Below are 16854 nucleotides of genomic sequence, written 5' to 3' on the forward strand. Positions count from 1 at the left end.
GCACCCATTGTTACTTGGTAAGATTAGTTTTACTCTCCACCCATAGTCTCCTGGTAAGATTAGTTTTACTTCTGCACTTATTGTCTCCTGGTAAGATTAGTTTTACATCTCCCCCCATTGTTTCTTGTAAAGATTAGTTTTATAACATTGTATCAGTAATATCTGTTCTAAAGTTACTTATCAAAGAGAAAGAAACTGTTACATGTTTGTAGTAATTGTTAATTATGTACATGTGTAGTTCTCAAAATGTGATGAATTGCACTAACATTTGAATGTGATTACCCAAGTCATCTCACTGAAAGACATAGATTTTATAACTGAGAATTTTTCCTCCATAAAAATGTCAATTGTCTACATATATCTTCCATAGGTCATTCGACAACTCTGTTTTGTCTCAGAGTGTCAAATATATGCAGAAATACCGTGGAAATGAGTATGAACTGAAGATCAGTCGTATCAAGATGTCGGATAAGGGTGTATATACTGTAATTGCTGAGAACTCTTTTGGAAAGAAAGAAGAACATGGAACACTTAAAGTGGAAGGTAAAATACACTGAAACTTCTTTATAAAAAAATGTATTTTTTCCTTCTCATAATGTCAAGTAGCATTTCCAACACTTTTTTACAAATTATTACGAATAAACTTATGAAGACATTAAGAAATTCTATATATGACAATGTTCTAAACAATCCATTATGTTGATAGTAATCTATTCTCATTGGTTTATTATTAGCCAATCCTGATCTACCAAAGATACCCAGCAGCAGAGACACAACTCCCCTTAGAAGGTAAGAATTAAGTTTGTTACATAAAAATCATTTTTATTTTATTCTCTAAAACTGGTCAAATCATTCTGCATTCTTCTAAGCTGGTAATTTGTTTGTACGGAAAATGCTCAAATTCTTTAAGGGAAGGACTTATTGACTTATATCTACCATAAACTGATTTATTATGGTTTTTTACATGACACACAATATTTTCCAACAAGGTGTTACTCGATACATTTACATGACACAAAATATTGTTCAACAAGGTGTTGCATTTACATAAAGTGTATGTTCAGTGGTGTACATTTTCTATGTGACTTCTGACACAATAATGCCTTTTTATATTTAAATATGTAAATGTACCATATAGGGGTCTGCAATATGATAAACTTATGCTTTTTATCCATTAAAAATTAAAACAATTCATGCAGTCATAAATGTGTACTTAATTAATCATTGGCTTAACATTACATTTATAAATGGTATCCCTCCCTGGCACTTAAAATTAAATTTGAATATAAAGCTATCATCATTCCAAGAGACTGCATCATTAGATTATTAATTTATTTCTGCATTATAGATCCAGAAGACCATCAATGTCACCAGCTCCAGAAGTTAAACCAATCGAGGAAGCTCCAAGAATTAGTTTTGGTTTACGTCCCCGCCTCATCCAAGCTGGCACAGAATTTAAACTGCTCACCTGCGTACAGTCTACACCAACTCCAAAGGTATTGTGGCATGGTTATTTACGTCTACTTACATAAATGTTGTCCAGTATCACGTATGCTTAAAACAGTAATTGTGGCAAAACTAGAAATTGTAAACTTGAATTGTCAAATGAAAGACACTCTCCATATAATTAAATTCAATCATTTTCCCCGTAGGAATAATGCATTTGTATTTTTTTCATAAAGAGAAAACTTTGCCATTATCTTTTATAGCAAGAATATTTTAAAAAATATTTTGGGATACTGAAATCTCTTTAGATTCACTTTTATGGCTAGCCAAAGTGGACAAAAATCAATATTTTGTAATATTAGGCAATGAATTTTTAATATTACAAAATCATTTTTAGCTTGCCTGGCCAAAGGCAATGTGAGCTATTGCCATCGCTTGATGTCCGTTGTCGTTGTCTGTTTTCGTTAACAATTATACAAAACTCTTCTATTCTGAAACTACTTGACTAATTAGAACCAAACTTGGTATAAGTGTTCCTTGGGATATCCTGCATAGAACTGATGTGGGGATTTTTGATTCGTAGAAAAGCATGGCCGCCGTTACTAAAAATAAAACATAGGGGTCAGACAGTAGTTTTTCACATATATCTCCTAAACCGTTAGGTTTAGCTAAATTCTGACATCAGCTAAAAGTGTTCAGCATGATGAGATCTATCTCTGGTCAAATTATGGTTTTAACCTGTTAAGCCATGTTGGAGTTATTGCCCTTTTTCAACAATTTTTGCTATTTTTAATGTTATTTCTTTCAAAAATCTTCTCCTATGACATTATTGATCAATTGGAACCAAACTTGGTACAAATGTTCCTTGGTGTATCCTGCATAGAGCTATGGTGGGGATTATTGATCCATCAAAAAACATGGTAGCCGTTACTAAAAATAGAACATGGGGGGGGGAAAAATGACTTTTTTAACAATTTGCAGTGTATATTTTGAAATCTATGATAGATTAAAAGAAACTTTGAATTGTTGAAAAGATCTTATGATAAGTCCTACCAAAGACTTCTTGAGTCAAAGTTGTTGGACAACTTCTTGTTAAATTTATTGCCTTTGAAAGGCAAAATTCAACCAGGTGAGCAATTCAGGCTCATGGGAGCCTCTTGTTTTAATATTAGAAATTCATTTTGTAATATTAAAAATTCATTTTCTAATATTACAAATTTCTGATTTAGTATTATTATAAAACATCACACATTTTGTAATATTAGAAAATGACTTGGCTATATTGCAAAATAAGTCACATTTTTTAATACTGCAAAATGATTTTCTAATATTAAAAAATCATTATTGAATACGACAAATCCATTTTCTTATATTAGAAAATCAATTTGTAGTATTAAAATGTTGTATTTCAGTATTAGAAATCCAGTTGACTTTTAAATATTGAAAATGTGTTTTGTCTAATTTGTAATATTAGAAAATGAATTTGTAATATTGAAAAATCATTATTTAATATTAGAAAACACTTATTTTATAACGTTAGAAAACACATTTTTTTAATATTACAAAATCATTCTTTAATATCAGAAAATATTTTTTAATATTATAAATTTATTTTGTAATGTTATAAATTCATTTTAGTGATTTAGTAATATTTTAAAACATCACACATATCGTAATACATGTATTATAAATTTAATTTGAAACATTAGAAAATGAATTAGTAATACATTGTATTAGAAAATGAATTTGTAATATTGCAAAATCAGTCACATTTTTAATATTACAAAATGATTTTCTAATATTAAAAAATCATAATTGAATACAACAAATCGTTTTTCAATATTAGAAATTCAATTGATTTTTTATTTAAAAAAAATGTTTTTTGATATAAGAAATTCAATTTGTAATATTAGAAAATGAATTTGTAATATTAAAAAATGATTTTTTAATATAAGAACATACTCATTTTTGTCCACTTTGGCTTGCCATACACTTTAGTTCTTCTCGTATACTTAAACCATATTATTTCAATCATATAACAGGTAACATGGTCAAAAGATGGGAAAGATATCTCTAAAGATCCCCATTACATGTGCAGTTATTCTGGTGGTGTAGCCACAATTGAGGTACAAGGTGCTAGAATGGCTGATACTGGTGTCTACACTATCCATGCTGTCAATGAGCTGGGTGAACATGAAACCTCCTCTAAAGTTGTCGTTGAAGGTAAGTTTTGGTCTGACCTATATGAAATCTCTTCTCAAGTTGTTGTTGAAGATAATTTTGTTTCTGAATCCTATGAAATCTCTTCTCTAGTTATTTGAAGGTAATTTTGTTTCTGACTCCTATGAAGCCTTTTCTCTAGTCATTGTTGAAGGTAATTTTGTTTCTGACTCCTATTGAACCTCCTCCTAGGTTGTTGTTAACATTGTGATTGACTCATATTACTCAATGCTATGTTTATAATTTTGGATTATTAATGGTACAACTTGCCATGGTTTGAATCCAATGAAGAAACTTTTTCTGAACTAAACTTAGAGGAATCAGTGAACAACATCGTTATCTAGTAGAGAATATTCTTAATATTGGAAAAATATCCAATTGAGCAATAAATATGTTTAAACTAAACTCATTTCTTTGTTCGTATCTTTAAACATTTTTGGTTCCCTAGAACTGTAATTAAAGTCTCTAGATTTATTGTTGAAGTTTGATTTTTCTGTTTTGTTTCAATGATAGATAATGAATGCGATTTGTTTTATTATAGACCGTGCTCATGACTTTGACAAAGCTGACATTTTCAAAAGTCACAAACAGTCAAGGTCAGCCAGGAGAACAAAATCAGGATTTAATTTTGAGGATTCCAGTAGCAGTTACACAGAGACATCAACATCATCTTCTTCAACAAAAACATCAAGATCGTCACGACGATTTGAATCTTCAACAGAGGAATCTTATTCTTCATCTTCTAGCAGACGTAGTAATAGGAGAAGTAAGTAAATTTAAGTGTCCTCTGTTATGATAAAGAGTTTTCTTAATTTACAGCTTTTATCTACTGAAATAGTAATAATCTTGTCATAAGATATTCCTGGATTATATGTATATTTGTTGACCACTTACTTTTTGGAATTGAATCGATCGAAAACAAGACATAAAAATAGATAAAGTTATGATGCAATTTTTATTTCCATACTTCATGCCATAATGCAAATATCATTTCTTTAATTTTAGAAGAGATAGAAGAGCCATCATATGAAGCTCCAGAATTTACCACACAGTTATCTCCCCTTATCTTAGATGAGGGAGACAGACTGAAACTAACCTGCACTGTCAAGGGTCGTCCTGATCCTGAGGTGGAGTGGTTTTATAATGGTCAGGTAGGTCTAATTTCTATAATCTCCAAACATCTTGGAGAAGAGGGATAACTTTAATTTACCAGCACTATTGAGGGATGACCTCATCCTGAGGGAAATTGTTTCATTGTGGTCAGGTTGATCTTCAAAATATTATTAGTTACAATTCACTAAAATTATTTCAATATTTGTTATTGTAAACTTGAAACTAGTTGGTAGTTTGTTAAGACCTTGTTTACAAATACAATTTTCTTAACAAAAGATGTATGTAGTTTTTTTTGGAAGTTCTAAATAGTTAAATATTTATGGTTAAAATAATATAAAATGACTGAAAATCACCACCAATTAAGTATTACAATAGAAATTAATATGTAAAACAAGATGTTAGATTATCAATATTATCTTTCTTTCCAGCTAATGCAGAGTGATGATGCCATAAAAATAACTGCTATAGGAGGAGTACACACCTTAGTTATAAATAGTTGTATTTTAGATGACGATGGCTCTTATGTTTGCAAGGCCAAAAACCCTGGTGGCCAAGCCTCTACACGAACAACAGTACAAGTTAATGGTAAGATTTGTCTCACACACTGGAGTTATTGAAATTAAATTAATTTTCATTTTTAGCTCACCTTGCCAAAAGGGATATGAGAGTTATTGTCATCACTTGGCTTCCGTTATCGTCATTAGTTGTCAATCATTTTGCATAAACTTTACTTAAACATCTTCTTTAGAACTACTTGACAGGTTTCAATTATAATAGGCATGAATGCTCTTTAGGGTATCGTGCACAAAAATGGCATTTGGAGTTTTGATCTGTTAAAAAAAACATGGCAACCATGTCATTATGGCAACGAAGATGATCCAACAATAAACTAAATTTGTATGACATTGATAGCCTTTGTGACGATAAGTGGTGGAGAACTAATAATAGAGCATAGCAGAATACAGTAAACAGACAAAATAATTTGGCGTCCATTTCTTAACAAGGGTTAACTTCTATAAATATATATATGGATTTAGGCTACTTGTTTTATGTAGAGAATGAAATGAGATGAATCTTCTCCATACAAATAATGTATTTAGAATAGAAAACAAAACATCACATGGAAGCCAGCTGCAACTGAACTTATAAAAATAAAATTATTTCACCTTAAATAATTAGGTTCAGAAGAAGAAACAAAAAAAATGCTTAAAACTTCAAATTGTCCTTATTTTTACTTGCCTGTCCTTGATCACAAGTTTTCACAGAGGTTTTGAAGTTTAAATAATGTATTTCTCATTTTTGCGTTTTACAGAAAAGAAATCTTTATCGTCATCTAAACCAGACTTTATAGAACATCCTGCTGGTGTTAGTTTAGAAGATGGTGATCAAGCCACTATTGCAGCCAAAATTTCAGGTACAACTCTCTTAATGTCAATATAATGGGATTGGAATATATAATTACTGATATTCAGATATAGTTATCTGAATCAGATTTTATTATTATTATTGTTCTCACTAGTAAATGGTTTGATGACATCTTGTCATATTAAGGAACTGTTTCTACAGAGTACTTTATCTCATTTAGATTCTTTTTTTATAAATATTTCTCTTTCATTTTTAATTTCTGTAAGTATATATTAATAAATGTGTTCTGTGAGATTATTTTGTATAGCAATTTTTATTGACGTTTTTCTACAAACTTTGATGGTTTTGAAATGCCAGATTGTAATTTACTTTGATGTGCATGTATTGGTGGTGATTGCTGTGTGATTTTGGAAACCAATCCTTGGTGTGATATTTCCTATTTACCTGTTTTCCTTTCAAAATTTCTTGATATACCTCTGCCCCAAAGGAGAGAGTATACTGTTTCTGTCTGTCCATCAATTTTTGGTTTTTCATAACAGTATTCCATGCAACTACTTGTTACAGTTGCTTTTTATTTCAACACAAGCATTATTTACTACTAGGTTTGCCTTCAGTGGTATGGGATTTTGAGCTTAAAGGACAGCGTCTTCCAGTTTGACATTTAGTTCATAACATATACTTAGATTGGGGTGCAGAGTATCACTAGATTGAATTGGATCACATATTTTTTATGTTGTACCATCATTTAGCAGGATAGTTATAATCTTTAGAAATTTTTTTGAAAGGTAATGACAAAGGTCAAGAGGTCAAGTTTGAATTTAATTTTGTCATGATTTAGGAAACCCAGAAGTGCTATGGTATAGAGGAAAAGAACTCATAAAAGATTCAGCCGATTTCCAATATAAACAAGATGGCAATGTTTTTAAGTTAATAATAGCTGAAGTTTTTCCTGATGATACTGGAGTTTATAAATGTATAGCAAGTAATACTGCAGGTTCTGTTACAAGTTCATTTTATATCAAAGTTGAAGGTAAGGATCAAATCATTGATACAAACTTAAAATTCATATTAAGTTTGTGCCTTAGGAATATCTGAACTTAGAAATTTACTTAGAAATATGTATAAAATCCCAGGTAAAATCTTTTTTGTTGCATGAATTTTGAATTGCTGTTTGCAAGTTCACTGTTGCTGACTTTGACCCAAAATGATTTTTTTTCCCTTTCACCTTTAATCATCTTGTTTTGAAAAATTGACATGAAGGAAATAAATGGCTTCTTATCCTTGCCTTTTATGACTATTGAATGCTGATGTGACTTTGAGCATGTTAGTGTTTTCTCTTGTTCTTGGACGTTTTTTTCATTATTACAATTCATATATGTTATGCATGGTTTGAATGATTTTTCAATGTAGCCCATACATATAAATTTTCATTAAAACATTAATTGTTGTAGAACCTGACATAGCACCATCAGGTCCTGTCTTTGTGTCCCATCCTAAATCTCAGAGTTTAGAGGAAGGAACAGCCTTTGTAGCCTCATGTACATTGGACAAGGCTGACTCTGGTAAGTATAAACCATTTTATTGTAGATAGGGGATTGATGTTGATTACTGAGTTTAGGATGAGTACAAATTAAGACTACCAGAATTCAGAACTTGATAGCTGTTTATACATACTTCATAATAGGTAATCGAGTAGTGTGTATTTAAGTGGAATAAATGATAACTGTCTCTTACAGTGAGAAAACTTATTTAAAGAAAGGAAATTTATTTGATGTTTTTTAATAAGGACTGATTATTTATATTTTTTAAAGTTCAATGGAGTAAGGATGGTAAGGATGTTGAATCATCAGAAAGATTCAAATTCTCACAAGATGGAAACACATTCACATTTGAAATCCCTGCAGCTTTAGCTACTGATTCTGGTGAATACACTGTGACAGCTAAAAATAGCACAGGCTCCTCCCAATGGACTTTCACCCTCAGCGTAGCTGTAAGTCAATCACCTGTTGCTGATGTTGATGTAGTTAAACTTATTGCAGATATGCAGGTGAGAATGGCAGTCTGGCATAAAACTAATTCTACAGTCATTATGGGGTAATTCTGGTTTTACAGCAGACTCAGGTGTGGAATTTAAGAGGTTCTTATTATGCTCAATAAAGCAAATCACCTCTTCAAGTGTAGTTTAAGGTTCCTGCTTTGTGCAATCAACAGTTGGAAATAACATATAAGAAATTAAACATATCTATTTGTTTAGTTTAGGAATATAGACATTGTACATGTGGTTGGTTAAAATTTGAAGAAAAAAAATGCTTTCTGATGGTAAAAAGGTAATCTTATAAATATCTCATTTGTGATTATTAATTGATCTTGAAATTTCTATAAATGTGAAGTAGTTATTACTGTATGGATACACGTGGGAAATTTATGATTTAGTAAAAACTGTTTCAAGGCTTTTATCAACACACCATAATTACATCAATTATGTAAAAGATGTTCAAAATCCAAATGATGACTGTAGAATAGTTGGTATACAATATTATCTAGATATAGTCATAGCTAGATTCATGCTTGCTGTTTGTTCTAGTCTGTGCCTTGTAAAATATAGATATATTCATCTAAATGTTATGTCATTTAGAAGTTTTGTTTTTATAGACAGTTTTTTGTTTTGGAATACTAGTACTAGTATGTGAATTTTCTATCAAATAACTTTATATAATTAAGATGTCAGATGTAAATGTATCTTTAAAGATACACAGCAAGTCATGTATATAGAGTATTGTATACTTAGTGTAGTATTGCCTGACCTGTCTTCTCACTAGCTTTGTGTGTGTTTGTATTCATGTATATGATATATGTTAGCACAATTCCATTTAAATAAAGACTACCTTCTGGAAAACAAATATAATGCTTTACAAGGTTAAGGTCAATAGGCTATTTGGTAGGTTAAAGGTTAAGGTCAATAGGCCATTTTGTATGTTAAAGGTTAAGGTCGATAGGCTATTTGGTATGTTAAAGGTAGTTTTTGATAAATGGTAATGTCTATAACAGAACAGGACTAGAAGTTATGTTATAGAATTCATTCTTAGAACAGTGGAAATGGATTTAATTATTCTAATACATGTAAACATGATTTATGGAAACTGGTATAAAATCTGCTACAGCTAGTTTAATGGATTACAAAAGGAAGATGACCTTGACATTACTATAGTAAAATACCCATGAAATAAACCAAAACTTACCTGAAGCCCAAAATCATAGAAGACATATTTTGAGTTAACATATCAAATGCAAAGGAAAACTGATGTTAAGAAGCAAACACTTGATTTTGATGAAGTTTTATAGCTATGTTTATTAGGCAACATATGTACAGGTGCATGAAGGAAGATACTTGCAAATGGAGGTAAATCACCGGCTTTTATATGTTGAAACCTTGTAATTCCTCCTTAACTGATCCACACCATTGAACAAGGTTTGTGTACCTGTATACACCATTGAGCAAGGTTTGTGTACCTGTATACACCATTGAGCAAGGTTTGTGTACCAGTATACACCATTCAACAAGGTTTGTGTAACTGTATACACCATTGAGCAAGGTTTGTGTATCTGTATACACCACTGAACAAGGTTTGTGTACCTGTATATGATGTATAAATAATTTTCCTTTTTTTTTCAGTAAATGAATGACAGGCTATGTTCTCTACATATCATTACACATGAAACTATGGGATTGTGGCCCTACGCTCACCAGAGTGCCAGATTGTGTGACAGTCATTGTATTTGACTTGGCTTATTTGTTAAATGGATGCAATTTTGAAGAACCTAAAGTCTTGTATACAAGAGACTACGTCGTCATGTAGACATTGTTTCATGTTGAGAATTCTCAGTTGTTGTGTCTTGCTTTAGATTCATCATGCTTTGAATTCTGATTATTTTGTTATGTGACTTTTCTTAGGTATAGTAATTTCCTTACAAATTTCTAGTAAAATATAGCTACAAACTGTGAAAAAAAGTGTAAAAGTTTTTAGAATAGTTTAGACAGAATAGGAGTAGTATGATATTTCGCTTAGCAGTAAGGATTCTACTGTGATACAGAAGAGTCAGGCAAAATAATCTGCAGCAGTATTCTGTATATAACTATTTGTTTTGGTTGAAAGAATAATCTTATATCTCAAGCCCAAGGCCTAATGTTACTTTTCAATTTTTCGCTCCACTGTATCTTATTTTTTGTAACCTAACGAAAGCTATTTTGCACAGATATTCTACTGTCAAATTTAAAGTTGATTCATTGCTAAACTGAATTTATCAATATGTTTTATGCCTAAATGTTGAAAAGTAATATTACTGACCAAGGGCTAAATTGAAGGATTGTTAGGACTACAGATTAGATATAATATATTTTTATCTGAATCTTTTAATTTATTTAACGTGAAGACTAATTTAAATAACTTATTGCTGTTATTTTTTAATTTATTTTTATAATTGGTGCTATATGCCATCAATGTGTTGTTGATTCTGAAAATGTTTAAAACCATGATAAAAGTGTTGGATGACTATAGAAATTGACATTAACTGTTAAAATAAAACGTAAAATGACACAAGTCTGAAATTGTGTTGAGATAAGCTGGTTCTTAAGCAACACTGTTTCCTTAATAGAGTATTTCATCAGTCCCTGAGAACATGTAAAACCCTACATTCACAATCTTATCTCAATAATTTTACCATGTTTTTAAACAAGTCATTATTTATTTATTGGTGTGATTTCCAAGGGGAGGAACTCTTTCTATAAAGCCTGTGTTTCGTGAAACTTTTATAAAGGCAATAATTTTTAACCTGTGATATAATTTATTTGTCTAAACCTATTGGTACCAAGTTTGATTGACAGTCAGTCTGTAGAATATGTTTTCCCCATAACAATCATGTGTGAAAGATCTCATGGGAATAGAATAGGAATCAATTTCAATGAGAAGCTTGAAACAAAATTAGTTTATAGTGCATAAATGTGACTCAGGGAAGCTTATCTAATTAAGGAAGATAACTCTGAGAAAAGTCATCAAATGTAACGATCAGACTTGGCATCAAATAGGATAGAAATCCTTTATCCCACTAAAGCTATTTTGCTGTGATTAATGTATGTATCACTAACCCTTGCTTTACCTCTTTTATGAAAATGTTATCTAATAAAATGCTGTTCTCAAGAATATTGGTCATTTTTGTCCATACTGAACCATTAAATAGTTATTTAAACCTGTCATGGATCAGCAAATAGTCATGACCACTGTCACAGATCAACAAACAGTCATGACCACTGCCACAGATCAACATACAGTCATGACCCCTGTCACAGATCAACAGTCATGACCACTGCAACAAAGAACTGTGGAATATTTTGTTACATTTGAGGTTTATTTTTATCACAAATAGAATACAGTGCAAAGATATGCCTTTTTAAAATACAGTTCTATATTTTGCAGACATCTGCATTGTACTTATCTTAAGCAAAACTTGAATCACATAACAGGAAAAAGAGACCATGTCAATAATAAACAGTACAGTGTATAGCTTGAAGTGAATAACATAAGACTGTAGGGTGAAAACTACCTTTTATTGACACTTTAGAACAAAAATCAAAATATTTTCTGCATATAGAAAGACAGGAAGATTAATAGGATAATAAATTAGAAAGAGTGAATAAGCAAAATGTGATCAGAAGTGTCAAAGAGTATGAGATAAATCTTCAAGTGTTCTTTGCATGAGTAATTATATTTTGATTATTCACAATATCCAATTGATTGTCCTATTTATTATAGATCTTCTCCATAATTTATTGCTACCGGTATTTATAATATAAATTTTAAATTTTGTGAACGGTACAGATTGATACTCTTGTTTAGGCAGGATTAAGTCTGGGAGTAAATTGACAGAATTTGTATCAGTATGAATTATCTATATTTTTACACAGAGAACATTCAATAATTTATCTACAATGTATATAATAATTTTAATAAGCTTTCTCAAAGGGATGAATTCAAACAGTTTTCAGCCCTTCTTACAGGGTGCAGCTTCATACCACCAGTGAAGTTGAATCCTGAACAGATTGAACAAAAATGTGAACACAACATTCAAATTTGATACTGCTCTGAATACATATTGTGGTTGAAAAGAAGTAAAACGAGGCTCTAAAGGGCCATAATCGCTCCACTGTCTAGAAAATAAAAATTCTACTTTTGTATAAGGGCCCATGTTTTTTCTTGGATAAAAATTCCTAAGCTCATACCTAAGAAGCAATCATATAACAAGAATAGGTATGGTGTAAATGACAAAGAGACAACCCCAAGGAATGAAAATGTCAGCCCAAGGCCACCCATTGGTCTTCAATGAACGACGAGGAGATCCTCATACCATAAGGCAGGCTGCAGCTGACCCAAAACATCATTATACACAGATGCAGCAAAGACTTTTCATTAAATTCTGTCCAGTAGTTTCTGAGGAGTAGTTTCTAAAGTAAATATATTTAAAATAGCAAAAACATGTTGAAAAACAGGGATAACTCAACATGGCTAAACAGATTTACATGCAAATTTTACTACAGATAGATCTTATCAGGCTTCACTGTCAGAATTTGGCTTAACCCAACAGTTTTGGAGATATATGCAAAAAAAACTTCTGTGTTACTCCTATATGTATATTCAGTAACGGTGGCCATGTTTTTCAACAGATCAAAAAATCCCAACACCAGTTCTATGCAGAACCTCCTAAGAAACATTCTAACCAGGTGTGGTCATAATTGGTCAGGTATTGTCTGAGGAGAAGAGTTTTAAAAAATTGTTAATGACAGGTGATGACGGACACCAAGTAATGGCAATAGCTCATGTGGCCCATTTGGCCAGGTGAGCTAACAATTAGTAATCTTACTTTTTCATAAATTTGCAACATGATGATCCTTATCTAGAGTGTCTCCTGTCAAATTTCTTCTATGAAATGATGATTACATTCAACATAAACTAGAGATATAAACAGCATTCTGTTATTTGCACACTGATTTCCCCATGACACAAGTTTCTTCCATCACACTCTGGTGGCCTCCAAATATAAAAATTCATCTACTGCATTTTAACTGCATGCATGAATGAGTCTATTCAAATGACCAGAGTTTAAGCTCCAATTGATAAGTTTACTTAGCAAAGTGGTATTTACCTTGGGCAATTCCAGCTCAACAAGGTCAGAGGTTAGTCAACTCAATTAAAGTTGGGGAAGAAATGAATACTATAGATAAACTTGTCGAATATAATGCTGTCCCCTTGTTGGTATTAATTCCTAAAATAAAAGGATAGTCCTTCATAACATATATTCTATGGTATAAACCTATAAGCACAATTTAAGAGACTTGCCCAGAAACCAAAAATCCTCATAGATAGGTCAACACCTTCAATATCAATTTTTTTTTTTTGTATTAAACCTTATGATACAATTTCAGAGATCCATACTTGTATATGTTTTAAAGTATAGTTCTGAATTACTTGCCTTTATCCCCCTTTAAACAGCTTTTCATAACCAGTGGCTAATTACCCTAAAGCTCCATCTTTCTTTGGTGGTATTGTAGTCCAATTAGTCCAAGTTTAATTTTATATCTTGTTATTTTGTTCATTTCACACTGTATCTGTTTTCTCTGTCTAGTCTTTATCCTTGGTACATTGTATTTGTTTTCTCTGTCTAGTCTTTATCCTTGGTACATTGTATCTGTTTTCTCTGTCGTCTTTATCCTTGGTTCACTGTATCTGTTTTCTATGTCTAGTCTTTATCCTTGGTTCACACTGTATCTGTTTTCTCTGTCTAGTCTTGTCTTTATCCTTGGTACATTGTATCTGTTTTCTCTGTCTGGTCTTTATCCTTGGTACACTGTATCTGTTTTCTGTCTAGTCTTTATCCTTGGTACATTTTATTTCTGCTGGAATCTTGGTTCCCTGAATACTATTTCTCAAAGATCCTTACAGTGTTGTTCATGCTATAACTCTTGTTTTTGTCCCATTTTCAAAAACCCAAAAATGAATCCCAGTCCGACAGCATTTTGTAATAGAGATCCATATGCCTTTTTTTCAACATTATGCAAGTTGAATTCTATGAAATACTGAACTATGGCCTTTAATTAAGGAATGGAGGTGGCAATAGCCCCCAAAATCAATACTAACCTCACTTTTGTAGTAAGGAAACCAGTCAAATTTTATTAGTATGTTATGGCATATAGAAAACCAACACTCTACAGATGACTATCCATTTATACAGCACCATTATACAACCCCTGAGGTATAAAAATCTAATGAAGATCACTGTTTTATAAATTGCTGAGCTTAGGTAGCTAAATACAAAGCTTCAACAATGAAGGAGCCTACAAGATTCAAGCTTGATATTTCTGTTGTGGTTTAATTATGATTAAATTTTTGAGAGCAATAAATTTGATAAACAGAATGAACATGGTCATAGAATTTGGCATTGAAATATGATTTTTACCCAACATGGCCTAAAATTAAAAATGTATATCCAGAGATTAAAGTTTTGATGAAATTTAAAAAATTCATATTTTAAGACCCATTGAGCTATGATGCTGACTAATTTAAAACTAGACATTGCCCTAAACAGGACTAGTATCCCCACAATCTGTTGAACCCTGTACATTTAACCTTACTTTGCTGAAAATGCTCATGTTCCAATGGTCCTCAATTCTACAATTTTTGTTCAAACATAAATTACAGACCATATGTACTTCCCATTGAGTCACATAACAATTTTCAAGACATTGAGAAGTTGCAGACATCACATGAGACCAAGATTTGCTGAAATCCAACATCCATCATTTCTACAATTTTGGTCCTAACATAAATCCCAGACAATGTGCATATCTCCATATGATTATCTATCCCTCCCTTAAGTTTCATTACAATTTTGCAAATCGTTGAGAATTTGTGGACCACACATGAGACCAAGTTTTGCTGAAAAACGAGGTTCAACAGCCATCATTTTTACAATTATTGTCCGAACATAAATTTATGACAGTATGCTCATCTTCAAGTGGTTATACTACATCCAACAAAGTTTCATAACAATGCTGCAAGCTACTTAAGATAGACAGACATACAGGGTGAAATCTATATACCTAGTAAACAAAGGGTATTAAGAGGATCCAAAAATGCTTATTTTTTTTCCTTCTAATTCCTAAATAGTCAGAGCCATTACCCTTATAATCAATCTTAATCTTCCTAGTGTGATAGGTTAACTATTCTGTTCAAGGTTCATAAACATCCTTTGAGTAATACACTAGTAATTGCACAAAAAAACACAACCAGTCCGCACACATTGAAACTGTGGAATAAAAATATATTCCAAATGGAAACACTTCTAGTGAAATATCTGAATAACACGGAAACATGAGTTAAACAAGAAGAAATTATTTCACCTTTTATTTATCAAATATAATGTATATGACACCACCACGACCAAATGATATTGAAAGGTACTGCTATCCTATAATGTCTATGTCTTCTTCCTCAGGAGGTGGTGTTAACCTTGACATAGACAAAACCTCCTCCTTCACAAACAATCCACTCCGTCTTTCTTTTAGTATTTGTCTGTATTCTTTCCTCTGTCTCTGTCTATCATGCCGATGTCGGTTTTTCCTTTCCGTTGACATCTGCCTCTATAAAAAAACAATGTTCAAAATTAGAAACTAGTTTAGTACAAACAAACAGTAAAAGGAAAAATAATTTTTCTGTGCTTTTTAACCAATTCTTACTTTCTGTTCTTAACATTACTTTTTTGTGTGAATATCACAATTATGAATGACAGTACTAAAATAGGTACTTGCAAAAGTTGACTGAGTTCTGCCTTTCTTAAGTGGAACACAGCAGAGTGAGTAAAAAGCATTCTGGTTCTTTTAATTCTGAACAAGTTTAATTATCTTCTTTTAAAATATTTCATATAATGTCATGTATAAGCCAGTTATAATTTGGAACAATCAAAAGCTCAAACACAATTCATTTATTCCAGATTTGAAAATCAAGGAGATTGTTGCATTGTATGTCACTGTTGAAAAAAACAAAACAGTTTCTATGTATGTTGCATACCTTTTTACTTTTTCTGGGTGAACTATGTAGACTGTCATCTGATTGACATTCTAAACAACAATGCGTTTTAATATAGTCTTGTATCTTCTCAATCTTTTCCTCTGTCATGTTTGTAATGTCTGAAAACAAATTAAACCTAATTCAGCTCTGTATAATGTATTATATAAGCTCAATGAGGGGTATATTATTGATATCTCTGTGACACACTCAAAGCTCAGTATAGCGTATATTAGAACAGACATCATTGTTTCCTGTTTAATTTTTCTCCTCATAGCCTTGAGTGTTCACATTTATTATAATACTCTCTGATTTTAGAAAGAATGGTTGCAAAGAAGTTTTATGAATTTAAACAAGAATTAAATCACCATATATGGAAAATAATCAAAGTCCTTGGTAAACTGAAACTGTATTTTTTCTGAAAGTCAATCCCAACATATAGCATACCTACAGGAAGAATGTGTTTAAATTTCAGGCCGCTGTAAAGAGTAGTTGCTGAGAAATTTGACTTTCAAACATAAAAAGTCAAAAATAAACAAAGTCCTCGGTAAACTAAAAGTTGTTTTCACATTTCTCTGAAAATGAATCCAACTATATG

General features: G+C 31.5%; 2 protein-coding genes across 2 annotated transcripts in view; one reads left to right on the plus strand and one right to left on the minus strand.

The window, feature by feature from the left end:
• Positions 1-11342, plus strand: LOC148608946 (twitchin-like). The gene is made up of 13 exons (XM_088596130.1): positions 1-17; positions 371-543; positions 735-789; positions 1349-1496; positions 3489-3669; positions 4208-4432; positions 4672-4817; positions 5208-5364; positions 6092-6193; positions 6983-7174; positions 7596-7706; positions 7956-8191; positions 9818-11342. Exons 2-13 carry the CDS (start codon positions 411-413, stop codon positions 9818-9820), a joined length of 1689 nt encoding a protein of 562 aa, XP_088452256.1. The 5' UTR covers positions 1-17; positions 371-410; the 3' UTR covers positions 9821-11342.
• The window catches only part of LOC148608947 (protein FAM199X-like), a 20949-nt gene continuing 15051 nt past the window's right edge, over positions 10957-16854 (minus strand). The window contains exons 6-7 of the mRNA XM_088596131.1: positions 16260-16378; positions 10957-15832 (exon numbers count right to left, since the gene is read on the minus strand). Of these exons, the coding sequence (XP_088452257.1) occupies positions 15656-15832; positions 16260-16378 (296 nt within the window). The 3' untranslated portion in view covers positions 10957-15655. The remainder of the gene's footprint in view (positions 15833-16259; positions 16379-16854) is intronic.

The sequence above is a fragment of the Perna viridis genome, chromosome 8, assembly GCF_037379345.1.
Source record: "Perna viridis isolate PV_CMFRI_1.1 ecotype Kerala chromosome 8, ASM3737934v1, whole genome shotgun sequence".
Classification (NCBI taxonomy): Eukaryota; Metazoa; Mollusca; class Bivalvia; order Mytilida; family Mytilidae; genus Perna; species Perna viridis.